At 50.5% G+C, this 26541-nt stretch overlaps 1 protein-coding gene across 3 annotated transcripts; it reads right to left on the reverse strand.

Annotated features, from left to right (window-relative positions):
* Positions 1–776: 776 nt before the first annotated feature.
* Positions 777–24828, reverse strand: MASP1 (mannan binding lectin serine peptidase 1). Of its 3 annotated transcripts, XM_027884065.1 has the most exons (11): positions 24219–24828; positions 21577–21802; positions 14397–14574; positions 14003–14134; positions 13352–13548; positions 12899–13046; positions 12297–12415; positions 11379–11457; positions 6960–7097; positions 5875–5949; positions 777–3313 (listed from the first exon to the last, which is right to left on the reverse strand). In XM_027884065.1, the coding sequence occupies exons 1-11, from the start codon at positions 24437–24439 to the stop codon at positions 2418–2420; spliced, it is 2409 nt and encodes an 802-aa protein (XP_027739866.1). In that variant the 5' UTR covers positions 24440–24828; the 3' UTR covers positions 777–2417. The 3 variants fall into 3 exon arrangements, with proteins under 3 accessions (XP_027739866.1, XP_027739867.1, XP_027739868.1); XM_027884066.1 differs by lacking the exon at positions 6960–7097 and having other exon boundaries at positions 24219–24827; XM_027884067.1 differs by lacking the exons at positions 777–3313; positions 5875–5949; positions 6960–7097 and adding an exon at positions 9256–9756 and having other exon boundaries at positions 24219–24816.
* Between the last annotated feature and the right edge of the window lie 1713 nt (positions 24829–26541).

Raw genomic sequence — 26541 nt, forward strand, 5'->3', positions numbered from 1 at the left:
ACCATGCTTTGATTTTGCTTTTTCTCTCTCCTCTCCTCTCCTTTACCCTCACTGTCTCTGGTCATGTCAGCAGACCCATGAGTGAGCCAGACCCATGGCCCTCCTCCCTGCCATCAATGCAGAGGAGCCTGGCACTGTTTTTCAGTTCTGTGCCATAGAAAAATAGGGATCAATAACTCAGCTCTCAGACTTGGATCTAGGCACATGATAGGGAACAGTGCCTGTGATTTTAAGCTCTCTCCAAAGGTGAGATTTTCACAGCCTGTGATACAGAGATGCCCAACAGAGCTTTGTACCTGCCTCAGCTCACATCTGAGCTTGCTGCAGAGCCTCTGCTATGAAGACACTCTCTCAGTCCAACAGCTACTGGGATGGGCTGATTTTTCACTCCTTTTAAAGCAAAAATCATATACCTGTTATTTTTTCCTCATGGCAATTGAACTCAGATTTAATTGCTATTCTCAGCATACAGGTTGCTGCCCTCTCCTCCTGCCATTGCCCCTTCAGTGTTTTGCTCAGGCTATAAATAATTGAAGGACAGAATCTCATCTGTCGCCCTTTTTGTGATTTGTATTCAGGGCTACTCAGGGACTGTCTCAGCCCATGAAGCTGCGCAGGCCATGGCTGAGCAGCCATCGGAGTGAGGGATGGTGTGAGAATCCACCTGGGAGAGGAGGTGTGCATGGCAGAGACTAGCAACCAACCTTGACCATGTTCCTCTTGGAATAAAAGTCTCAGGGCACAAACTCAGTACATATAAAAGTTTTATTTAGTTCTCAGGAGGAAGACTGCAGAGAACTATCCTTACATGACATTAGATATTTTACAGAATGTAGTATCAAAAAAAAAGAAATATATATATATATATATATATACTAGAAAATACCTTGCAGTTACATGACATAGCCAAGAGTACAGTTCATAGTATGCCTGCAAGACTGACCTTCCTTAGGCCTCCTGCTCCTCTAATGCTCTACAAATGGCTTTTTGGATAATAACAAAATGTCAGAGTGGCTCACCCACTGCTAGCTTCTTCCTTTCATGGCAAAAGCAAGGAGGAGAAGGTGGAGAGACCAAAAGGAGGCTATAGGCACATGGAGAGAACAGCAGGCAATTTTTGCATGTTGCTTAGAGCTCTAGGAGGGCTTTGCTGGCAAATGAAGGAGAAGGTATCCCCACTGAAGGAAGGTAAGCTCACATGACCTTGTTCCTTGGCAGGGCTTATTTGTCTGCGTGGGCCTTGGAAGGAAGCTGGTGAGATATGAATACTTCTAGTGCGTTAGGTGAGTTTGGGTCAGTCTAAAATGACTTGGACACCTGGAATAGCCCACAGGAGCCATGAACAAATGCCGAACACCATCAGTAACCGTAAACCAGCTAAATCAATGGCCTTAAAAGCACTTAAAATGGACTAGGTTCTTGCAAGAATGAAAAAACTGCCATGCAGGACTTACCAGGCTCCTGAGAAAGAGGTGAAAGCCCAAGGAAACATGTTCTATCTGAAATGATTCTGCTGAAAAGAAGTACTGCTTAGGTAGAGCCAAAGTGATGCTGTCTCATATGTTGAAAAAATTTCCTTGGGAGGCCTGCTGTGGCTGGAAACCACAGAGCTAGTCTGGGGGTGTGACTGGAGAAGGTTTGAAGTGATAGAGGGTTGGAGATGTTTTGTGGCTGGAGGTGAGTGTGACGCTGAGTCCAAACCCCTCTCCCTGTCCCTGTGTCCTCTGTGGGTCACTCATCCCACATGGTAAGACACAGGTAGACCATTTGGGCTGGTGCTGGCTGAAGTTTAGGGCTGAAGTTTAGGGCTAACTGTGGATTCACCCTCACATCCTTGGGGCCAGGTGCGCATCACCTGAGATGCCACCAGGCAGGGAAGTTTGCTTGCAAACAAAAATAATAGCAACCCCCCACGACTCTCTCACTACTCCTTGCATAGAAAGTGTGGGGGACCTGTGAGGTTCAGGCCTGCCCAGATGGGTTTTCCTGCTCTGTCCATAGGCTCTACAGTTGCATCTTCTGATGGGAAGATTTGACCAGAGAGTCCCAGAGGTGGGGGCAATTCCCTGTGCATGGCACAAAGCTTTGGTGCCAAGGAAATGCTGCCTCAGTTTCTGTGCCTTTTTCCTGGCTTGGAGGAAGGCTCCCTGGAGCGTGGGTGAGGTTTGCAGATGGGCAGCACAAGCTGAGGACACCGAGATCTCGCCTTTTGCTCCCTTCCCCCAGCTCCCTGGCAAGCATTTCCTAAGAATGCAAGTGAAGGGATGTGGGACCAAGTGAAACAAATGACCTTGAGGGCTGGCAAAGGCTTGGCATGAGTGGAGTATCGTGGCTGTTGCTTGCGAAAGACCAGAGTCTGGAGCATATTAAACAATAACAAGAAAGGGAGCCGCGGTGGCAGCAGGCTGCTTAGTCACTCATCTCTCTGGCTCAGAGTCCAGAAATGTCCATCTTTCTGAGGAGCCTGTTTTCTTCTCCACCCAGTTCACATAGTTAGAGACCTTGGTGTACACACCATACACTTGCTTGCTGCCGCACTCCTCTGGGCCACCCCATGAGACCAGCCCTTGCGCCACCCACCTCCGGGTTCCCGGGTCCTGGATGACAAAGGCTCCCCCGCTGTCTCCCAAACAAGTGTCCTTCCCACCTTCGTAGTAGCCAGCGCAGAACATGTTCTCAGTCACGCTGTAGTTCCCTGACCGCGACTCGTAGCTGGTCTTGCACTCGGCGTGCAGCACCACCGGCAGCTTGACGTACTGCAGGATGTCAGACAGGGTCCTCATACCCGAGCTGATGATCTCATCCACTGTGATGTTGGGGTTGGAGATACCCCAGCCAGCCACCAGCCCCAGCGTGTTGGGGTGAGGCCCCTCCAGCTCATGCTCAAGCTGGGGCAGACAGACGGGCATGACATACTTCCCCATGGTCACCTTCTCCTTCAGCTTGACCAGAGCGATGTCATGGTTGTAGTTCTGGATGTCAAACTCCTCGTGGAGGATGATCTTCTCCACTGTCCGGTTGACAGCATCCATCTTGTTCCTCACGTCATGAAGGGCCAGATAGACAGTGACGTGCTCCTTGGAGACGGGGATGACAGTCTTGTCCCGCCGCTGGGAGCGGAGCACGTGGGCGGCCGTCAGCACCCAGGAATCTGAGAGCAGGGCCCCGCTGCCAAACCATTTGTCGTTGGGCACCCGGGACATGTCCTCCACCACAATCAGGGCTTGCCAGGGGAAGAAGCCGGGCTCTGCATTCCGCCCGCCAATGATGCGCTTGATGATCCCAGGCAGAGGACGAGCCGGCCGGCCACACACTGGGGACAGAAAGGACAGGGCAGTTACTCCCAGTTTACTTATCTAGGGAACAAATGAAAAGGGATATCCCTGTAGATTATGACGCATGGCTGGTTATCTTCAAACCAAACACTCTCTTTTGTAGTTTATGGAGGGATTTGGCTGGATCCACACCACTTCAGAAGCAGAAAGGCCAAATGAGTAAATCAGCAGCCTCACTGTGACCTTTGAGGTTGCTCAGCCCTTCCCAGACCTTTCAGTCAATTGCCTGGCTCCTGTTCAGTGTGCCAAGATACCCAGGGGGAATGCTGGTGGGAGGATTGGAGCCTGACATCAGCCCAGTCTCACCCCTTGCTCTGAGACCTGTCATGAGGTCTGTGTTCTCATGACCATGGCATCTGCCCTCCCAGAGAAGCTGTGGCTGAAGAGGGCTCAGCCAAGTTGCCTAGCACCATGGGCATTGCTCCTGCACCTCCTCAGCACAATTCTGGCAGCCAAAACAGAATCCCTTTTCTCAGTTCTTCAACAGACCCAGAATTAATGCCTGAAGAGCCCTGATGTGCTGACTGGTTTGCTTCCAGGAGCTTTATCCAGGCACTGTGACACAGCGTGAAGAAGAGGAGGGACTCAGGATGCTGAAGGTGACTCTGGGAGGGTTGGACAGGGTGGACAGGAACAATCCTGTCCCTATGGAACTTAAGCCTTGGGCCATGGTTGGTGGAGGTGGGGGCGGCTGATTCATGCCTCTGGCAGCCCTGTGGACCACAAGCCAGCTGGGGACTCCCAGCTGGCTTGTGGGTGCTGATGTCACCAGGAGGTTGTGGTAGCCAATTTGGGCTTGTCCTTCTACATCTGGAAGAGTCCTGAATCGCAGAAGCTCAGGTGCTGGTCTCATCCCTCTGAGTCTGCAAAGAGAACCCATATACACAAGGGAAAGTGCCAAGCCTCTGCCTTGATGCCACTTGTACTGTGAGGGGAGGATGCCAAGCCTCTCAAAAAGAGGATCTGACCTCTCAGGCTGATGGGATCGGGGCTGAGAATCAGCCTTGGAACTAGTGCAGGAGCACTGGGAGCTGCTAATGTGGATTTGTTGTGACTGGGATCTGTCTCTAGGAAAAATGTGACTCTAGCAGGGAAGGAGCATGGTGAGTGTCTCTGCATGTGCTCTGCACCCTGCCTTTCCCAGTGCTGAAAGGAATAGAAAACACGCTCAGGAAAAGAATTCCTGTGTCCCAGCCCAGATGGTCTGCTGCACTGAAGCTGACGGTCGTCCCAAGGAGATGGTTTTAGAGGAAGTGCATCCAGCCAAATATTTATTCTATTAAATTACATATAAAAAATGCTGACCAGGCTGCAAATGCTCCCACTGATGGCAGAGGCAGGCATGGAGTGGCCTGGAAGAGAGGTTTCTATTGATGGGGAGGTGCGTGAGACATGGGGAAGATCTGAAGAACAGCTGGCCAGCTGCTGCCTGCAGATGCCGATCTCAGGAGCGCGTCACCCTCTCTCTGGGATTTTCCATTTTCCTGAAGTCTCTCTGACTCCTGCCACTAATCAAAAGGCCTGGAAATGGCCCATGAAAGCAGCTATGGCCCCAAAAGCTGTCCCCATATGCTCCCAGTTCAAATTAGTTCAGGCTGAAACATCAAGCAGAGATTCAGGGAGCAGCTGCCACAAAAAGAACAGCCACAGACCAGGAGTTTTTTGGGAGTTTTCTGTAGTTTTGTAGGATGCAGGGAATCTCAGGGGTCCCTCCTCTGCAGTGTCTCAGCATGTCTGGAGAGCAGATACCCTCCATGGGGCTGAGCCAGTGTGGGGACCCTGGGGTGGTTGCAGCTGCAGCTGCTGCATGGCAACTGGATCCCTGCACCTCTCTGGAGAGCCTTCCCTACACACTGGATCATGATCCACACCCAAACTGCCTCCAGGCCCCCGACCTGCCAGCCAGACCTGGCCCCGCTCTTATAGCTATGGCCCACAAACAGCCCAGAGACTTTTGTTTAATCCTGAGTGGGCGCCTGGCCTAGAAACTTGCTGGCTGCAAACATTTCTGCCACTGCTCAGACTTGGGATTTTCCTTCCCTGCAAAAGTAGATGAGTTTTTCTGCAAGGCTTGAAGAGGTGATAATTGCTACTGGATGTCTACACACTGCCTATGGGAGCTGACAGCCAGGCAATGCTCTGCCCTTGGCTGGAGCCATCTCCAGGGATGCTGGGGGCTGAACATGGACAGTGGTCTCTGCCCTGGGACTGCTGGCTTCCTTGTCTGCCAGAATGGGGAGCTTGGGGAGCCCTGACAGCCAGGATGGCTGTGACCCCACTGCTGCCCTAAACTGCCAGGGACATATGGCCTCATCACTGCTGCCCAGTGCCACCACTGCAGCCTGACCATCTGAGCCAGCTGGGACAGCAGAAAGACTCTGTCCCCAACCCTCCCCTGGCCATTCACTGTGGCAGTTGGATACGAACAGCCAAGTCACTGTCACCAGGGAGCATGGTCTGGTCAGGCATCCCCTCCCTGCATGTCCCTGCTCTGCACCCCTTGCTGAGCGAGGGGAACCAGCTGCCCCAGCACCAGTACCTGGTCGGCAGGACGGCAGCTTGGTCCCCAGCTCCTCGCTCCTCCACACCCCCGAGGCGTCGCACGTGTAGGTGGCTGCAAGAGAGCAAAGTGTTAGCTCGTCTGTGGTCCTGCCATGAGGGAGTGTCCTTTGCAATGAGGAGACTTGCCCAGTGGTTAGGACCCTGAGAACCCTTTTTCAGGTGACCTGCCTTTTAAAGCTCTCTGTGCTCCACTCTCTGGCGGGCCCTGGCAGCCCCTGTCCCCATGCAGGGGACATGCCACAATCCTCAGTTTCATTGCCTTGAGCTGTCTGGAGGGCAGTGCTGTGCCTTCAGCCTCTGCTGGCAACAGCCTCCACATAAATACTGCCAGTGCCCGATCTGCTAATGCATACGGGATGCTGGGACCAGATGCACAGGGCCAGTGGGAGATACAAGCAGGGAGACAGGAATGTGAGGAATTCCTTTGGCTTCGCTTGCCTAGGGAGGAGGAGAAAGATGGTCTGGGGTGTGTACACAAACTTTCTGCTGCCCAGAACTGAGTTTGAAGGGTGCAGAGACCTGTAGTTCTTGTCAAAGTACCTTGTACATTTTCTGTTGTTGTGGATCAGGAGGACTGGGGGGAAAACCCAGTCTGATATGATCCTACTTCTATCTGTTTAGCTTTGGCTATGCTGAACATTTGGTTGCTGGGATGAGGAGCCTCACAGAGCCCCTGCTGAGGCTGCTGGACCTGGTGCTCTCTCCAGCAGCAGCTCCTTTCACTTTTCCATAATTCTATAATCTGCATGGAGCAAATGGCAGGGCGAGAAGGCAGAATGCAGAACACCCACACTGCTCTGCCAAGGCTGTAAAACACCCAGGCAAAGCACGAGGAAGGTCCAACTCCCTCCTACCTCACTGAGGAGCAGGATGTGTCCAGTCTGACAGTCCAGGCAGTGCAGACGCAGGGTACGGTGCGTGTAGGCTACATCCACAGCCTGCTGTTAGCAGAGCACCCCGGAGCAGCCACCCCAAGCTCCCCCCACTTGCAAACGCACACGTGCGTGGCCACGCGCCCACCTGCGCTGTATAGTGGGGACGTGCCCTGGCCCCACTGCTCACCCGTGCTGTTGGGGGCCATGTGGTAGTAGGGGTGCTGGCAGTGGTACTGGATGGCTGCTCGGTAGGTGGTCAGGTTGTCCCTGGTGGAGTAGGTGACAAAGCCATGCTCCAGCTCCGGCGGCGCTTTGCAGTCAGCAACTGAAACCCAACACAGAAGGGGAGTTGAACCCTGTGCTGTTTCTTGGGGTATCCAGACAACCAGCAGGCAGGTAGTGCTGGGCTTTGGCACTGGTCCTGTGGGGCTGAGCATGGGCCCATATAGCCCTTCTCTAGGGCACTGCAGGAAACTCAGCCTGACATGGCCTCAGACAGCAGCAGAAGGCTCTCTCTCAGTCAGGACAGCCTGGCTCTGTGAAACCCTCCCACAGACAGGGCATGCACAGACAGGGCATGCAAACGGCATGGCTCCCCTGCTGGTTGTAGTGCCAGCACCATTCATGCTGGTAGAGAACCCAGTCCTGGGAACCCCTCCATTTAGTGTGAGATCTCCCTGCTATACTGTTGAGAGGGGAGGAAGCCTGCTCTCGCAAGTGAGAGCTGATGTGAGATGGTCTCACAGTACATCTTTGCATCCCTTAGGAGTGGGCAAGGAGAAGTAGGCAGTAATTCACCAGCCTATGCTGTGAATCAGGGGTGCTCCTCTATGCACAAGGTTTTGCCGAAAGCATGGTCCAGTCCTTCCTACTCTGGTCTTGCTCACCAAACAGTGCTGTTAAGCATTTACACATCAGGCTGAACAACCCTTGGTCCTGGTTGTCATGCAACAGCAGGAGATGAAGGACATTAAGAGTGTGGCTTGGCTGGCCTGCAGGCAGGGATGATGCCAGCAGATATGGGTGAGATCAAACCTGTTCCATCCCCCAGGATATTGTCAACGTTGGCTCTGCTTCACCCATCCCTGGTGTTGGCTCAGGGTCTGATGAAGGGATAAAAATTCTCAGGGTACCACTGCCCTTCCCCATGGCTTGTCCACGATCCCCTTTCTCCTCTAGATCACTCAGAGTACCCTGCCCAGCCTCTCCTACCAGCTTGTCCCCTGTATTGGGTTTGTGCCAAACACATCAGGAAGGACCCCAGGCTGAGAGATGGTTCATCCTCCAAAGCCAGGAGACACCCTTTTGGAGCTATAGCTCCCTGTCATGTCACAGAACACTCAGGAAATGCTGTGCAGCTTCCCCCTGCCCCATCCTGGGGGACCTGCCCTAGTGGAGGACAGGAACCAGGGTCTGATCCTGCCAGGAAATGCAGTGCTGTGGAGTAGGGTTCTGCTATGTTTAGGATGAGGGCTTGAGTAGGGGATGGTTGACTGCAGAAAGCAGCTCCTGTGGATAAGGGATGACCCTCTGTGGATGTGAGTCTGCATGTCCTCCAGATTGTGAAGGGAGTGAGTACAGGAGTCCTAACTCCTCATGAAGTGATCCAGGCTAACAAAGAGAGAATTTACCCAAAGTAGTAGCTGGAACAAGGGATATCTTCCAATGCTCAGGGTTGCCTAATTGCTTGGGTGAAAAAAGCCTGATTTATGGCAAAATGCTGCAGCTCACTATTCACTAGGGTCCCCTTCACCTTCTGTAGGGACAGCAGGTGATGGAATGAGTGTGTGGGTGCAGCCAGGCTGCGTGGATACTCTGGGTACCTGTTCCCTTGCAGGAAGGAGGGAATGAAAGTTGGGGGACCATCCTGGCTGGCACCTCTACTCTGGGGTTATTTATGGCTGTAGGGAAGCATCCACCAGCCTGAAGAGCCCATCCCACCCCTGTGTGTCCCCGAGGCCTGGGCAAACCTGATGCCTGGAGAATGGGCTCTTGCAGAGAGGTGTTGCCACACCAGTGTCCCAGGTCCTGCTGAAAAGGTGAGGGGAGGAATTTGTTCCATGAGCCTTTCCGGAGTTTTCCCTCAGGAAAGAGGCCATTTAGCATCTTTGTCTTTGTAGGACCAGAAGTGGACCGAGCTCCCCAACACACACCTCCTCCTCTCCCAGCCTCTGGTCCACATCCCATATCCCTCCTAGTGAAGCCTCTAACGCCTCAGGGAGTCCAGGGTGCATGCCCATGGCTCCTGGGGGTGTGAATGGGGACAGATACCAGGCTCTGACCTCCTTCAGCTGCAGTCAGCATGAGGCCAGCCCATCCTCACCTCTGCCGGGCCAGCAGTGGGAAGCAAAGGGGAGGTGGAGGAACATCCATCCTGCTGTGTTGGTGCCAGGGCTCGGTGCCTGCAGGAAAGGGCTAGTGATGCCAACCCATCCTCCAGGCCTCCTTGTCTGGAGGGTCTGAAAGGCACCAGGACTCTTGGAGAAAGGAGAGGAAGGAGTGTTTCTTATTTGTGATGCTGGGCCAGGGACGAAGGGCAGCAGGAGACTGAATCCAACCAACCAACCATGACTGCCATGTGCTCCCCGTGCAATAGCCACCTTGGAGGGGGAGCCAAGGTGGTCAAGGCATCCGCATGGAGAGGGAGGGATATGGACATGCCAGGAGCTGGCAGCAGCACGTGGTCCCCAGGCATGACAGTGGGAACAGAGTGTTCAACTCCAGTTTCCTTTCCCCTTCTCAAGACGGAGTTAAGAAAGCACCAGGCGCGGGGGGGTTAACAGTGCCATGCCGGTTAGACAAGCCACAGAGATGGATTTCGCAGCCAGGCCAGCAGCAAAGGGAGCCTGCCCTGGGTACTGGATAGATCAGAGAGGGGCATCAAGACAGGCTGCCCGTCGGGGCGGCACGGCCGAGCCAGCCTCACGCGGCCACTTGCTCCGAGCCAGCTCTTCCCTCTGTCTGGTTGTCGGCTCTATCTGCAGCTGCACCGAAAGCAGAGGGGAAGGAGGAGAGCAGAGAGAGAAAGCCCAATTAGTAGATGAGCAGAGAGAGACATGCAGGAAACTCAGCCCCCAAAACACCAGAAATCGTTAATGAGCGCCTGGCGAGCTGTGCCAGGATGCTGTGGATGCCAGCAGAGCCACAGCCTTACTGGGGACCCTCTCACTCTGCTGGGCCAGGGCAGCCTGGGGGCAGTGGCTGGGAGAAGCTGTCACAGGTTTTTGTTTAGCCTCTACAGGCTATGGAGCTAGATTTTATCCACACTGGCTGAGAAGTTTCCCATTTTCTGCATTGCTTTCTAAAACCGTTTTTGCCTGTGCCCTGCCTCTCCCAGATATCCTGGGGAGGTGGGAGGCTTGCAGTTTGGAGGGATGAATTGCCCATTTAGGGGTTTCTTGGCTTCCAAAAAAGTCTTAGAAATTTAGTGTAGTGAGTCATATTACACAAGAAGTGATCATTATTCCAGCTGGAATAATGAAGAGAATAATTTAAACTTTCTTGGAAAAAACAACTTTCTGGGGTTAAAAATATTTACCTGGAATTTCATTCTATTTTTTACATGATGCAAATTTTTATCTGATCACTGTTCAAGCTGTATACAATCAATGGGAGACTGTGACAATGAGAGTGTAGGAGTGGGGAGTTCCTTGGCAGGGCAGAGGCATCGCTGACCCTACACTTTCTAAGGAGCTCTTTCAGATATGATTCTATTTAGTAGGTCTCAGAGCATCCCAGTTTCCATTTTGAGAGAGAAAACATGAATTAAAACTCCAGAAATACTCTTATAAGGTAAGATCCAGAATATTCTTAAAAGAATAAGGATCTGCCCAGATGAGGATCCCAACATCCCTAGAAAGCATTTCCTCCTGCATCTCCTGGCAAAGGCCTGGGACACTCTCTGAGTGAGTTTGCTTCTTTTCTCCTCTCTGGGCCAGCCTTACAACAGACTGAGCAGCAGTGAGAGCCTCCCTGAGGGCTGAGGGGTTTGGGGTAAAGGGAAAAGGTATTATCAGATACATCTCCCAAGCCTGAGCTGAGAGGGGGGCTGGGTTAGATGAAAGAAGAGATGATGCAAATCATCACCTGGTCTTTCAAATGGCTTTTCTTTTCTTCTCCCCTTTTCTCCCATTTTATGGTTTGTTAATATTTGGACAACTTTTCTCTCCCCTTTCACTTAGCCGAGCAGTGCCAAGTTTAGGTTAGTACTTGGGACTAATGCCCTGGGTCTTGACAGCCTCCATTGGGAAGGAAATTTGGACCAGGAATTGGATTATCCCAAATTATCCCAGATTTATCTGACAGAGCCAGTGCTCAAGAGCCAGGCTTGCCCTTTCTTTGACAGGGAGACAGCAAAAAAGGCTCACAAATTAAGTTATATGAGTAATCTAAATAAGAGAACCAATCTCCTGCTTGTGGTATTTGGACTGAGCCCTGTTACGTTATCCAAGAACAAGCCAAAAGAGCTTTTGCAGGGTTACGTAGCCTCTCTGGCTGGGTTTGTGTCTCTGAGTAAGGAACTCCACTCTGGCAGGGCAGCTCCTGTTAGCATGAAATTATTTTAGCAGGAAGAGGACATCGGGAGGGTAGGGAAGGGTGTCCTTACTTTTGCAGATAGGGATCTTGTTACTCCATGTCCCGTCCTTCAGACACTCAATCTGGAAGGAATCACTTTCCATGTTATCCTGTGTAGAAGGTGCCAACAAAAAAACCAAAACACCTATTAATGTTCATGGAAAAGAAATAAATCTCTCGATTAAAAGGGAATTTCTTGGTGATTTAGTCAAGTTATATCCAACCTCCCCTGAAAGAGGAACTAAAAATTGCAATAAAATCATAACAAAATCTTAGAAAGTTTTTTCGTTGCCAGCAACTCAGTGTCATGCTGAAGCAAAAGAAGTGGAGTCATTTATTCCTGTTCTAGATGATGGGATGGGTAAGAAGGCAGCTCTGCATAAAGAATGGGACTAGGAGGACTTTATAGAAATACCCAACTCCATGTTCGAAGTCACAGTGGGCTACTGGTTTGGAGGCAAGACAGCCACTCTGTGAGTCACCCACACTCCCTGTGGTTCTCAGCTGCTTCCCGGAGAGGGCCTGCCAAAATCCTGCTTCCCGTGACTTGCTGAAGCTGTCCCAAAGGACCTCGCAGTCAGTAGAGGGTGGCCTCTGTAGGGCTGCTGAACCAGTGCTCATCAAGGTGGGGAGCAGACAAAACCCTGGCACTCCCCTGGGGCTTTTGCTGACTTTTTCTCTGGCAGAGGTGCCAAGCCTGACATTCTGTGAGCTTGCTGGGTCTGGAGAGATGCTGAGAGGGTGGCTCAGGAAAGTGCTCTCTCTTCTCTTCCTCTGTATCTTTGGAAAGGAAAAGTGGTGGCTCTCAGAGGAAATTTTTTCCTCACCCCTAGGAAGAGGGTAAGGATGTTTTGTGGGTTGTGTTCACCCTCCCAGAGATGCAATGGCTTTGAGCCGAAGGATCCTCCATTTCCTACCCTATTCCCCGCTCCACATAATTTCCCCATACCTTCAGCACTTTGTATCCAGCGTTGCAGCTGATGACAACCTGGTCTTTGAAGGTGTATTTAGCTTGAGAAGGCTCAATTTTCCCATTGATTGGTGGTTGCACTGGTGGGCAGGGGTTTCCTTTGAATAAAAGAAAATGAAGCAAAACAAAATGCGGAGGAATAAATAGAGGAAATGTGGAGTCCCAGCTCTGCCATCCAGGCCATGTAGCAGAGTCTGAGCATTTCTGCCTTGCTCCTGCACTAGTCTACATTTCCATGGCTCATCCAGGCTCTTCTAGAAGGAATGGAGGCTCCAGGTCTTTCCTCCAGTCTGTAATTCTCTGGTTTTGGGCATTACAAATCTAGGAGCTAATAACAGTAGCCTGTGCAATTACCCTGACCAAAATTGTTCTGCTTTGCAATGTGATCTTGTTTCAGGGCCCATCTGAAGATGCACCCTTTGGAGGGAGGGCTCTGTGTTATTTATGCCTCTCCTTGTGTGATTTCCAGAACAGATCCTTCCTAGAGACAGGATCATGGACCAGCAAACTCATGGTGTCCACCTTTATAAAGCCCTTCCTATTCCCAAGCCCAGCAAACAGTGGAAGGCAGCAGGACTTACCAATTGCTGTGTATGACAGCTTCCAGCCTCTGTTCTCTCCAGAGTTGTCACTGTGGAAGAGGATCTGCACGCTGTTGGTTTGGGTTTCAATGCGTCCTGGGGACTTCTCTCCACAGAAAGGTCCAAACTCCTTTTGGCTAGCTTTGATCTGACGAGGCAAAGATGAGTGGATGGTATGAGTAAGCTCTTTGATCCCTGAGACTAATGGGTAGGCCTGCAGTGGGGTCAGTCGGGCTTAAGCACTATGTGTTGGCGGGATGTGAACAGAAAGAGGGTGAGTGTTGGCTGAAAGGGTCAAAATCAGATTTAATAAGAGACATGGGGTCAAGAGAGCACAGGGCTCCTGATGGTTACTTCACTCCTGTTTAGACTGGGGTGATTTGTTCCCCTCACCAGGGCACTGGGGAAAAGAAAAGCGAGCTGCAGAGGAGCAGTGTGCAGACCCCATCTCACCTTGATGTAGTCATATGGACAGGTCACCTCAGGGTGATCTTCCACATCAAAGCTGTCCTCGAAGTCCAGGGTGATGAAGAAGCCCTCCTCCAGCTCGATACGGTACAGGCAGTCCGAGCTCTTGGGGTAGGGGCTGGGGAAGTCAGCGCTGGTGATGACCCCGCTCCTCTGGGTGTAGAGGTTGTCACTGCACTCCACTGAAACACAGCCATGGCTTTGTAAGGGCCCTGACAGTCATGCCCCAATCCTGACCACATTTAGGAGCCCTCCCAGTGGAGTGGGATCTGTTGAGTGGGTCCATGGAATCCAAATATTTTCCATGCGTGGAGCATCTCACACAGCCAACTTACAAATATGCCTTTGGCACAGAGGCTCTGGACTGAGAGCTAGTCTTAGCTAATCTACATGATGCAGTTTCAGAGCACAGACTAAACCTTTTAATTTCTCTGACTTGAGGAGGTCTATAGAGTTTAGCTGAGGAGCACAGCCCATGGGAACAAACAGTCCCAAATCACTGGTTTGTAGGGAAGAGGCATCTCCTCCCTCCTGGCAGCAAAAAAGGCAGTTTTGCCTGTGTTTGGTAGGTCTGTTGCCTGCTCAGGGGCCCCTCTGTGTGACCATCCCTGTGTCTGAACTGTGCCTGGGTGGTACCTTTGCAGGTCCTGTTGTCGGAGTGGAGGATGTACCCGAACCTGCAGGAGCAGTAGTACCCGCCGATGTAATTGTGGCAGTAGTGGTCACATGCCAGCTCCTCATCACTCTTCTCCAGGCACTCATCCACATCTAGGATAAAGATAACAAGGCAGAGAGCTCATCTTGTAGTCCTCCACATCTCACTCCTCATGGGGATATTTGCCACAACACTGAGAAATTACTTGTCCCATGTGGAGGGTTACATGAGCACCCAGTGAGTCCCACGTGGCCCAAGGGCTGCACACAAGCTCCTGTTGTGCCAGGGTTCCCCAAGGCTGAATTGGGATGTGATCTTTGCAAATTTGTTACCCTACCCTATGAAGCTCATCCCGAAGGCTCAAATGCTGCTCACCCACGGCCGTGTAATGGGCATCAAAGCCGGTGAAGCGTTCCTCATTGGAGAAGTCGGACCTGAAGGTGAGACCCATGTAGGGCCCTGGGGACAGGATCACTTGCTGGCCAGGAGCCTGCTCTGTGTCCGTCGTCTCCCTGCCACAGAAGGTTGCCAGCTCCTGGTCCTCAGCTTCAATCTGTTAGCAGAACAAAGGGGTGAGCCTGGAGAGCCTGCCATGTGTTCCTCAGGGATGTCAGGCTGGGCTTGGAATCATCTCTGCACCCAGCAGCTCACATCTTTGCCTGTGCTTGCCCAGCCTGCCCCCTTCCAGAGCTGACCAGTGCCTCTGTGGGACAGGCTGCCCAGCTGGCAGCCTTGGACGGCCATGAGGATGCAGCTCCGGACCCTGCAAGCCCCGTCCTGCTTACCACTCTGCTGCCTCGACCCTTCCCAGGGCATTCTTGAAATAGCATTTTCCAGCCATTCCCACTGCATTCACACCACCTTCTGCAGCCAAGAGTGATTCCAGGGATGCTCAGAGCATGGCAGGTCTGACTCCCACTGATCCAGCTCTTTGAGATGCTGTTAGTCCAGGAAAGCAATTAAGTGGGTTCTGCAAAATGTGCACAGAGACTCAGGTCTGCCTGCTCTGCCTGGAGTCACCCTCTGAAGCAGACCTTGAGAGCAGGTAGCATCCAGGACGTAGAGAGGAGCTTGGAGGGTGTAAGGGGAGGGTGCAGGGTGGAAGCCCATTTAGGAAGTGAGGTAAGGATGTGGACAGGTGGTGTAGAGGAAGAGGTGTGAAAATCAGCCCCTGGGCTGTGTCATTTCCATTCAGAGCTATCAGTACCTGAGATGCTCCCCCTCACCCCTTCCCACGGCCCAAACACTGATCCAGGTAGGGCATCTGCATGGGGGCTGTGCTGCTGGGAGGGTGCCCAGAGGAGCCTCTGCCCACTGGTTTTGCATCACTTCAAAGAAGCAGCTGTAATTTGGATGGTCATTCTGTTCCCTCTGCTGCCTTTGGAGAATCTTGGTCCTGTCCCTGCCACCCAGGGTCCCTGTCTGGCTTCAGCCCTGTGGTGCCAGGCACTGTTTGGACTCTGACCAGGCATCCAGAGCGATAAAGAAGGGGAGTAATGAGCCAGCGTGCTGGCCCTGTTGTCATATCAGCACGTTCAGTACTCTCTAGTGCATCCATTGAAAACACAGCCTCACCTGTCCCTTAAAACAATGTAATCCCTGCAGAAAACCATCCAATTTTTTACTGGAAAGCCCCTCCTTTCCTTTTTCCTTGCCATTTTCTCCAGCACTGATCTATCTTCTTCTCCTACAAATCCCATCCCCAACCCCTCTCTCAACCACAACCTCTCCTACCAGGTGGTTCCCAGCACCCTGCCTGCTTTCCCTCAGGAGATTTAGATATGAATAAGCCCCAGCAGAGGAATGTGATGAACACCACCAGCCAGCCCACCACCGTTCATGCCAAGCCACGGCTATTGAGGCTGTGATGAAGTGTGCAGTCCCCCAGCACACACCTGGGGAAAACAGTCATCCGCTTGGGGACCCATGGGCTCCTGGAGGTGTTGGAATGCTGTCCCTGTCTTGCATGGCCTCACTAAGGCCACACTATTCTCTGAATCCCTGTTTTCTGGAGACCCTTAGGATGTGCTGGCTGGGGAGGGTCTGGGTCTGAAAGGGAAATTTCCCAGAGCTGAACAAACAGGCGGAAACTTGTTCACACCAGGGAAAGCCAATGTGGAAATGGCAACTCAGCATGCCTTGATATTGCCTCCAGATATTTTCCATCCTCTCATGCAAGCTGGAGCTGGCCAGAAAAGAGAGAGACTTTCCGATGATAAATTTTGGGAATTTGGAGAAAAAACACACGGCCCACTTTGGGACAAAAACCCAATTGAATTTTTTTCTTTTCTTTTTTTCTTTTTTTGGTAACAGCATTCTGGGGAAAAAAAAGAAAACAAGTAATTTGGGCTCCATCTGGTTTCAATCCCTTTGAAATACACTGTGGTGCTTTAGAATTGTTTTTAAATCTGAAAAATTGTTTTGAAATAGTGTTTCAGACTGAAAAACGGGAGTGCCCTCACCAAGGATGGAAAAAGGCATTTTGGCCCCAACACACAGACTTGGCTGTGCAAGCACGTGGGATGCAGCCTTTTCTTCAGAAAATGCTTTTTTCTTAAGGAAATCTGCGGGAAGGAGGAATTTCCCGCCACCTGCTCTGTGAGGGGCTGGTGGCTGTCACCTCTGCCAGGACACATGAGCCACTGTGTGAGCTCCCATCCCTCTCCTTAAGCCCCAGGATCTGCAGCACAGCATCACCAAAGTGCGGGAAAATCTTCCCAGTGCCCAAGGATGCTCCATCCATGGGGCCAGCCTCAACATGGCCCCCAGCATCCCTGGATACAGCCCTGGAGCAGAAGGACGGGGCCCGGGAGAGCTGTGCTCTCCTCACTGAAGGTATCCATGGCCTCTTATCTGAGATGGGTCCCATGCTCCAAGCCACAGGGAGCAGAGGCAGCCCTCCAGCAGTAAACTAAACAGAGAGGTCATCATCCCTGGTTAATATTTGCTGCTTCTGCTGGGGACTGTATACTTTTTTTTTGTGGATCATTTACATCCAGCAAGCAGGCTGGTAATTAAATCCCGGTTGTTTGTTTGGAGTTTCTCCCTCTCGGGTCACGATGTCGACGTTTTCACTAGAGAAGATGTGTCCCTGAGGGAAATATCAATTGCCACAGAGAAATTCCCTGTAAAAATACGCTGAAAGAATCCTCCTTTGAAAAATAAAATATAGTGACACCCTCATGCCTTAAATCTACCCCTGCCAATGCCTTCTGCTGTGTTCCCTGTTTCCGCTTGCATCCTCGTTCTCTCATTAAGATTTCTGCCCCTCTGGATGGAGGCAGCTGGGAGTCCCTCCCTGGTTATGCTTCTGTGCCCTTTCATTTTGGCTGGTGCTGTGGGTGAGGGAAGTGGTGTCCCAAGCTGTGGGGCCCCTCTCTGCCCCACACTGATTTCCCGGTTTGGGGCAGGAGCTGGAATACCCTAGCTCAGCAGAAGAGAAAGGCTGCCCCAAGGCACAGGCTGCTGGGGATATCGGGGCATTGATGCTCCGGAGATGCCTCCTGCAGCCAGTGGGTTAACGAAATGCCACGATCACCAAGGGGAATTTGGCTCTCGGCAGTTTGGTGTCTGCTGCCGGCAGCAGAGAGGAGCAGGCAGTCGGCAACGCGGAAACACAGCCGCCACCAGCCCCCCCCTCCAGCCCTCCAGGAATGCACTAATTGGACTGATGAAGGCCAAACATACCACTTGTAATATATATAAATGGCTCATTAGGCAGAGAAATCGCAGTGCTGGGCTAAAGACACTGGGAACATGACATGGGGAGGAGATGCTCAGAGCCAGGGAAGGGCATGAAGTGGCCCCCGCCAAGCGGCCCCACAGTCAGTGTGAGGCAAGAACACAACACCCAGATCAACACATTGCTGCTGCTGACTCTTGGGAAGGAGGTAGGGATGAGACAGCCCCTCTAAGAGCCTCCCTCTCCCCTACATGCATCCATCCTCCCCCTGAAACACATTAAGGGTCCTTTCATATGCAAACATGAAATTGTCCTGAATTTCCATGGGAACGTGTGGCAGCCCTGTCACGAGCAAAAAAAGGAGGATGTCTGGTTTCCTGTGCTGTGGACTTGGATTGGAGTCCAGAGACTGTCCCCTCCTGGCATGGCAGTTGTGGCCATATGCCCTATTTCTGGGCCAGGCCTGTTCCCTAGAGAGGGTGGGGATGAAAAAAGATCCAGGAGGGATGCTGGGGTGCTGCAGGAGCTGTTGGTTTGCTCCCATGCCTTGTTATCCTCTTTCCCCTGCATTAGATGTAACTGTGGCCCCCAGCAGTGCAGGGGGTGGCCAGTGCCACCACACTGCTCTGCACAGAGCCATCTCCCAGATGCCTCCTGGGATTCAAAGTGTTCCTCGGGGGACCCTGCACTTCCAAGGCATGAACAACCCCCTGACTGGGGCTATCTGACGGGACCAAAAGAGAATGCTCTCCTCCTGAACCCCCAGTTCATGCCAAACCTTGATTTTTGCCTTTTATCCCTACTTTGAGCACAGGAAGGTGTAGATGGGTCCTGTGCACCTTTCTTGCAGACCCTGCCCTGAATGCAGCACCAAGGTTATTCTCTGTCGCTGCATGTCCCTTGCCATCAGCAAGGAGGTGTCCCCTCATCCTCACTTCAATCAAAGATATGTACCCAACCGGCTGCCAAGTTCTCAGAGGGTGATTTCATTCCAAGGGTTGACTAAGCGATGTGTAAAACCTCATGGACAGGACCCCAGGCTCAGATCTCCCTAATAAGCTTGAGGATTTACTCATGAAGGACTCTCAGAAGTCAGGATTTCATCATCCATCTCTTTGCCTCTGCCACAGCACTCCTCAGTGACACTATTCAGGTCACTTAACTTGATTTCCTGGTCATGGTCGTGGCTTTTGGAGTGCCCTGGGACAGTGCTGGAGACTTGTGTGCAAAAGTGTTCACTAATGAGTGACCTCAGAAAGGAGTGGGATAACCCATGGTAAGACCCTCTGCAAATGAGGAACCCCCCAAATCAGTTCCCTGCGGACAGCAATGAGCTGGGCAGAGCCTGCTGAGGAGCATGGCAAAGGGCAGCAGCTGAAAGCCCAGGGTGGACTCCATCCCTATCCCCAAGGACCTGACAGGTGGCATCCATAACCTGAGAAGAGGCTGTGTCTGATGCACTGGGGCCCAGAGTTTGGCTTCCCGAGGCAGTGCCTGACTGGTGCTTTCTACCTGCATGGGGGGGCTTCTCCAGTTGGGCATTTTGGGGGCACTGCTCCCATTCCTCCTGGATCACTCCCCCTCTCTGCCATCCCCATTTGCACAAACAAGCCTCCCATCCTGTGAGCATTTCTTTAGGAGCCACGTTCTTTTCATATATATACACAGGCGCACGCGTATATGTGCATATATATAAATAAACAGCTATTGTTTTAATTAGCCATTGTTTTAGAGCTCTGGAAACTGTTGCCTTCTGCAGACCACCCCGAAGGCAGAGATCTGTGTGGGTTTGCAGCTCAGCTTGCCCTGAACTCACTCACAATGAGTTTCTACACTGCTCAAGAGCTTGGGTGTGCGGGCAGCCAAGGACTGAGGGAAGCAAAGGCCAGGGCTCAGAGGCTTTTTGCCTGTCCTGAATCTCCACCTGTTCAGCCCCATTTTAACCTCCTTCTTATGGCAGTCAAGATGATGTAGACTCTGAACAAACAAGAATGTGTTTCTTCGCGCGCACACACACACACACACACACACAGAAGCATGTAATCATATATTTAACCTCTGTAACTCTGCCATGTCAAGCTGCAGAGATTAAAGTCACCCATGAGCTTAGAAAGCAATGGTACAAGTTCATGGGTGAGAATCCATTGAGTGCTGTGGAATGCAGAGATTCACCTGTGTCTTTCTGAGCTTCCTCCCTGGGACCAGCAGAGTATTACAGAGAAGCACCTGTATGTGCCAGATGTGTAGTTATATTCTACAGCTGTTCACTGAGGCCTCTGTCAAAGCGTGCACTGACACTGCTTGTACACCTTGCACTGATGCGGCAGAGCTGGACACATAAACCCAAAAAGGAAAATGGCCACGGAGTCATTTGCTGCTCTCTTTGATGTTTTGTAAACTGGTGTTTTAGCAGCATCAAGATTGCACCCTTACCCAGCAGAGAAACTTACAGATTTCCCGTAATCCATCCATTTTCATCCCTTTTCAAATGTAATTCTGTGGTGGAGGCTCCGCAAGCTGAGTTACAGCCCTGAGCAAATTTATACAGCTGAGATCTAAATCCCTGTGAAAAATACCGTCTTCTTACGGAAATCCAGCGGCAGGGAGAGCTGCTGTGCCAAGTTGGCACCACGGCCAAATAACAGGGAACCTTATGAAAAAGGAAAAAAGAGCAGGGGGTGAAGGGTGGGAGGAAGGGTAAAGCTTGGAACGGGGAAAGTTTCCAAGAAATCTGTTCCTTGAGCTTATTGGGTTTTTAAAGCAATATATCTCTATATATGTCCCTGGCCCTTGTGCTTGGAGAAGCTCCAGGAGAAGCAGAAAGAACTAATCAAACCTCAATGAGAGCTGTAAGTAGCAGAATGAGTGCCAGCACAAAGGGGAAATTAAAGCAATGAGCAACAGATCCTAGAGGGAAAAACTCACAAGTGTTTGCTTTGTGTCCTTAGGGCAAGAATAAAATAATAATCTCAATTATCTTCTGGCAACTAGCACCAGGGCCAGGTTCTGTGGTTCCAGACCTGGGAGCAAGCTCCACCTGCCTTTGTGCAGAGGGGCAGGGTGAGGCTTGTACTGGACGACGGGATAAGGTCTGTTCAACCAAGGAAACCTAGAAAGCATCTGCTTGCTACTGCTGCTCCGCCAGAAGCACCAAACTTAACCATTTTCAAAGATATGGACAACCCAGCTTGTCCTGGGTGGGAAGGAGAGCCCTGCCTGGAGAGACCTGTGGTGCAAAAGGCAAGGTTGCTCTGTGGCACTGCAGTGAGTGGTTCACTGCAGTTTTGGATGCTTACTGCCCGGAAATGAAGCAGACTGAAATATTTGGAGGTTTTGGCCATGACAGCTCCCTGAGAACCTCCATATCAGCCTTAAGATCAGGTCTAGCCTTTCCTTTTCTGCTTCCCTGGGAGCTGGACAGTGTGTCCCAAAAGCCTGCAAGTCGTGGCCAGGGACCCAGGCTGGCTGCAAGGTGCACCCACAGTCACGGCCTGGCAAAGTGTGACCAACTCAGAGGTCTTTCTTGCACGGGGCTGGCATTAAAGTGGCACAGGCTAGTGGTTTAGCCACAAGAGTTTCATCAGCCCATAGGTGTGCAAATCCCATTTGATCCAGTGAGAATTAGATGCCCAGCTACTTCCAGAAATCAGATCCTCTGTAGGTAACCTCTGACTCTGGTGTCCCACTCATTGCTAGTCCAAGCGATGCTGCCATCTTACCTGAGCTCTCCCTGTGGTCCAGTGGACTGACAACTGCACAATAAATAGGGAAAACTCCTGTCTTGTTCCCAACTTCTCCAGCACTACCCTTTCTCAGATGGCCCAACAGATCTGCTGCCTACCTCTCCATCTGCCCCATGATCTCACACCTCACCTTCACATAGTCGTATTCGCAGAGGTAGGATGACTCCAAGTCAAAATGCATGAAGTACAGCTTGATTTTAAATCCATCAGGCACAGAGATGTTCCAGGTCACTTCCGAGTCACTGGGATAGGAATCGGGGAAGTTGGGAGACTGGATCTCCCCAAACATGTCTGTCAGCTCAATGGCATCTGCCATGCAGAGCAGCAAGGCACATAAGGGCCAGGTCAGGAGGTACCTGGAAAATACATGTGAGGAGATGAAATGAAATACCAGCAATGACAAAACCTGTTGAAGGCTCATCTCTTTTCCCAAGTGGATCATGGGAGAGGAGTCACCACAAGTGTCCCCCTGCCAAATCACAGGGAGGCGGCGGTGGGGATGGGAGTTGCATGGGGCTCCTGTGAGGGAAAAGCCCCTTTTAAAAGTGTGTGACACAGGTGCCACACCTTATGCAAAGGCATCTTCACAGCTCCCAGACAGCTTGAAGTGCAGTCAGGAGCTTGGTGTTTCTCCTGCTTCTGGGAGCAGCAGCCATTGGTAACATGGCCATTAACTAATGGGGCTCTGATGGGCAAATCTTCATTTAATGGAAGAATAAACATAAGGATGCTTAATAAAATAATGATGCTTTCTAAATTGGTTTAATGAAAGGATCATGGCAATAACTGCTAAGTATCATTATTATTATTACTGCTTAGCCTCATCCTGCCAAATTGGGATCATTAGCTCTCAATGAACAGCACAGTCTTTGCAGCTGGGCAAGGACAGATCCATGCCCAGCAGCTCAAACCAGCGTTTCTTTTTCTTTTCTTTTCTTTTCTTTTCTTTTCTTTTCTTTTCTTTTCTTTTCTTTTCTTTTCTTTTCTTTTCTTTTCTTTTCTTTTCTTTTCTTTTCTTTTCTTTTCTTTTCTTTTCTTTTCTTTTCTCTTTTCTTTTCTTTTCTTTTCTTTCTCTCTTCTCTTCTCTTCTCTTCTCTTCTCTTCTCTTCTCTTCTCTTCTCTTCTCTTCTCTTCTCTTCTCTTCTCTTCTCTTCTCTTCTCTTCTCTTCTCTTCTCTTCTCTTCTCTTCTCTTCTCTTTTCTCTTTTCTTTTCCTCTTTCTTTTTTCTTTTCCTTTCATTTTTTCTTTTCTTTTCTTTTCTCTTTTCCTTTCTTTTTCTTTCTTTTCCTTTCATTTTTTCTTTTCTTTTTTTCTTTTCTCTTCTCCTTTCTTTTTTCTCTTTTCCTTTCATTTTTTCTTTTCTCTTTTCCTTTCTTTTTTATTTTCTTTTTTCTTTTCCTTTCTTTTTTCTTTTCTTCTTTTCCTTTCTTTTTTCTTTTTTTTTTTTTTTTTTTTTTTTTTTTTTTTTTTTTTTTTTTTTTTTTTTTTTTTTTTTTTTTTTTTTTCTTTTCTTCTTTTCTTCTTCTTTTTCTCTGAATTTCTCAGAGTTTTCACCCAAGACGGAGAAGTACACAGAGGCTGAGATCCTTAGAGGTGTTTTGTCATCAAACCTATCTTTTAAAAAATCTCAACCTGAAGAATTTGTCCCAACTTATTACCAACTTGATTTTCCCAGAGGAGGGTAGAGGGGACAGGGAAATTGGTGGCAGTCCAGCTGACTTCACCCCAGCCTTGAGTTCCATTTGACTATGAAAGTGAGCATAAACTCATCTCTGTGAAACGAGAGAACACCACCTGTGCTGGAGGTGTGAACACAAAAGCCTGTGCCATTGCATAAAACCTGATCAAATCTCAGGCTCTTTACACACAGTGGAGCACACAAAGGAAATTTAGAGCCATTAGAAATGAAAATTTCTGCTTTCTAAAATAGGCACTAAGGCCTGGCAAAGGCTTGTAGGTGTGTACTACAGACATTGGAACTACTCACGCGAACACGTACACCTGGTTTCAAAATCAGGGCTTGATTTAGGTATGCTGATGAGGAAATTGAAGCTATATTAGTGGATTATTTTTAACTTGTCTGTGTTCTTTCAAAACCAGAGCAGTAAATTTCTGGGTTTCATTTGTGTAATGCCATCACTTTTCTCAGCTCTTCATTACAAAGAAAAGTTAATGGGAGCTGAGAAAGTTGGATTGATTTTTCTTTGAAGTAGAGTGAGGTTGAACATGCCTTTTTTTGACAGCTTTTCTGAAACCACAAAAATGTGAGAAGGGAAGAACTGTTCCTTCTCTGGCCAAAGTACATGCATGGGGCTGGATGTTCAGCTGGTGTAAATGGGCATCAGCTCCTCGATTTCAACGGGCCGTTTGCTGCTGCAACTCTGTATTCCCCTTAAACACGGGAGGCAAAACAGCATCAAACTTCTTTCTCACGACAGAAAAGTCTTGACCTCAGGTAAAAGTGACACCGTGGCGTCCCCAGAAACCTGAAGCCCGTGCAGCAAGTCCTGCCTCACTCGCACCTTTGTCCCTCGGACCACGGCAGAGCGGTGCCCATCACCCGACGCTCCCTCCCGGGATTCCGGCATGCAGGCTGGGCTGCGGCACGAAGCCGAGGCGTGAGCAATGCCTTGTTTGCTCACAGATAGGGGAGCTGAAGCCACGGTCATCAGCGAGAAACCTCCCTCAACAGCACGGCCCCCCCCTGCCCGGCCGTGCCCTGAGACCATGGTGTGCGGGAGCCCGGGGTCAGCCCATCGCGGAGCTACTCACCTCATTTTGCCGCTGGGAGGGTTTCCCGGTGGATTTGGTGCGGAGGATCGATGGCTCGTTCGCGGGGGACAGCTTTGCCTCCTTCCCAACGCTCCGCTGTCCGCTTTATCTCTATCTGGAGATTTGTGAGCGTGTGTGCGTCTATGTGTGTGTGCGTCTGGAGTTGTCTGGCATTTTCCATGCAGGTCACGCCTTTCCCTGCCTGCAGCAGTTCCCCACATCCAGGCGGGCAGCAGGCAGCAGGCAGACCTGCCCGCATCCGAGCCCTCCTCCCCGCCCGCCTCTCCCTCCTCTGCGCCGCGGGGCTGCCCTGCGCTCCAGCATTCAGCGGACTTTTTGTCTTCCCTAATCTCCAGAGTTTTGTATGTGTGAGTGTGTGCCCATGCACATTGTGTTTTCTCTCTCTTTTTTTCCCCTCACAGCCTGCTTTGCCAGATGGCTAAAATTTGCCTCTCAATGGAGTCGGAGGCTCCAGCAAAAACAGAAGGCAAGAATGTGTGAAAAAAAATTCCAAACCGTGCGGGGATAAATAGCTTTAGTGGTGGTGCTGCCGCTGGGATTGGCTCTCGGGACTTTCTTTCAGCATCTTTACTTAGTGCCGGGCAGCGTTTGGGATGGGAATCTGGCTTCCAATAAACTTTGGAGTTGTGACAGTCCGAGTAAAATTAAGCCCTAGTTTGCAGCCTCCGACAGAACGGAGGAATTGCCGGGTTCAGTATTTTGCCCCAGGGCAAAAGAGCAGCTTTAGATGTGGACTCTGCTCAGGAATGAGCTCTTTAAAGACCAAAGTTTTAGGCTTTGAGCCTGACTGCTTCCTGTTCAGGAAACAGGTAAAAACAACAACACTCCTCTCTAAGCCACACGAGATTCATCTCCCCTCCCTGTGCCAGGCACAAACCAACTCAAACTCCCTTGTCTGCAGAGCTAAGTGGGAAGAAGACCTATCTGGGCTGCAAACAAGGGAGAAGCACGTAGAAAGTCAAAGGATGCAAGCGACTCTCTCATTCAGAAATCTCCTTGGACACATGACGAGCAAAACATTAATAGTTGTTTACCAACTTCAGCTTGAGCTGGTTAATGTAAACCCTGCAGACATCCAGTGGCAGGCACGGATACACATGCGGCATGTTAAAAGGCACACACAAACAAGAGCCGGGAAGAGGCAGAGAAACAGGGATGTGTTGGCACTACTCCTGGAGTAGCAGCTCCCAGCCTTCCCGGACTCCCCAGCTCGATGATGTCAGGCTGTGGCGCTGCTGTTAAAGGGGCGATGGTAACTCCAGCCTCTGCATCAGCTTTGCCCCTACAGCAGTCCTGGATAAGCTGGGAGGGGATAGAGTGAAAGAAAAAAAAAAAAGGAATTTTCTTTTTCCAATTCTTGTCTTTTTGTTTTGGGGCGGTTATGGTTACTTGTCTTGCAGGGTAGAAGCTGCTTCTCTTGCTCTCATGACTCTCTGGTTTTGTGCTGGGAGAGAAATGGTACCTAAGAGACACAGTGAAGTAAAATAGAAAAATATGAGTGGAAAAGCACTAGAAAAACAGGAGAGAAGCTCTGGGCAAAAGGAAGATCTTGGTCTGCAATTATTGGTAGCCCTATTTGGAAAGTTTTAACAGCTTATCACTACACAGTCACGAGCTCTCACTCATGCTCACACACCCAGGCAGGCTGATCAAACTAATTAATATGTAAGCAATGTGTCAAATGCAAGCATTTATTTTTGCATGCAAGTGTGGTCTTGTCTGGGCCCTGAATACATTGTGATCTTTTTTTTCCCTGCCTGTTCAGCAGGGTGGGTCCTTCATACACTCATTTTTCCATCACAGCAGCCTTCTACATCTTTTTGGAACAGCTCCTCTAATTCAGGGGTAACATTAATTCTGAAGTGACATTTTATATGCCTTTCTATGCTTCTTTCAAGCTAGATCGCCCAGGGTCAAAGTCAGTGTCTACACTGCAAGGCTGGACTGGGAAATGTAAAGTGGAAACAGAACCTCCTCATGTTTTTGGGCCGTGTTGCTGGATGCAGTGTGGGCTTGAAGCATCCATGCTGACCATGTAGGTTCTGAAAAGCAGGAGAGGATGCTCAAGAGGCAGGCCACTGCAGATCCCTTCAGCAGCCCTCTGAGCTGATTTCCCTGTGAGACTGCTGTATCCTAGGGGGTTCCTTGACCTAGTGCTTGTTCCAGTCCACCAACCTCCTTGCTGCACAGAATCATAGCTCCCTGAAAGCTCGTGCTGAGCAGCTCAGGGATCAGTTTTTTTCTGGCCAAGTCTGACCTGAGACTGCGTGGGCTCATAAAGAAAGTTGAGAAGCAGTGGCTG

This window comes from Empidonax traillii, unplaced genomic scaffold (assembly GCF_003031625.1).
Source record: "Empidonax traillii isolate 1590-97213 ecotype Southwest subspecies unplaced genomic scaffold, ASM303162v1 scaffold138:size3245559, whole genome shotgun sequence".
NCBI lineage: Eukaryota > Metazoa > Chordata > Aves > Passeriformes > Tyrannidae > Empidonax > Empidonax traillii.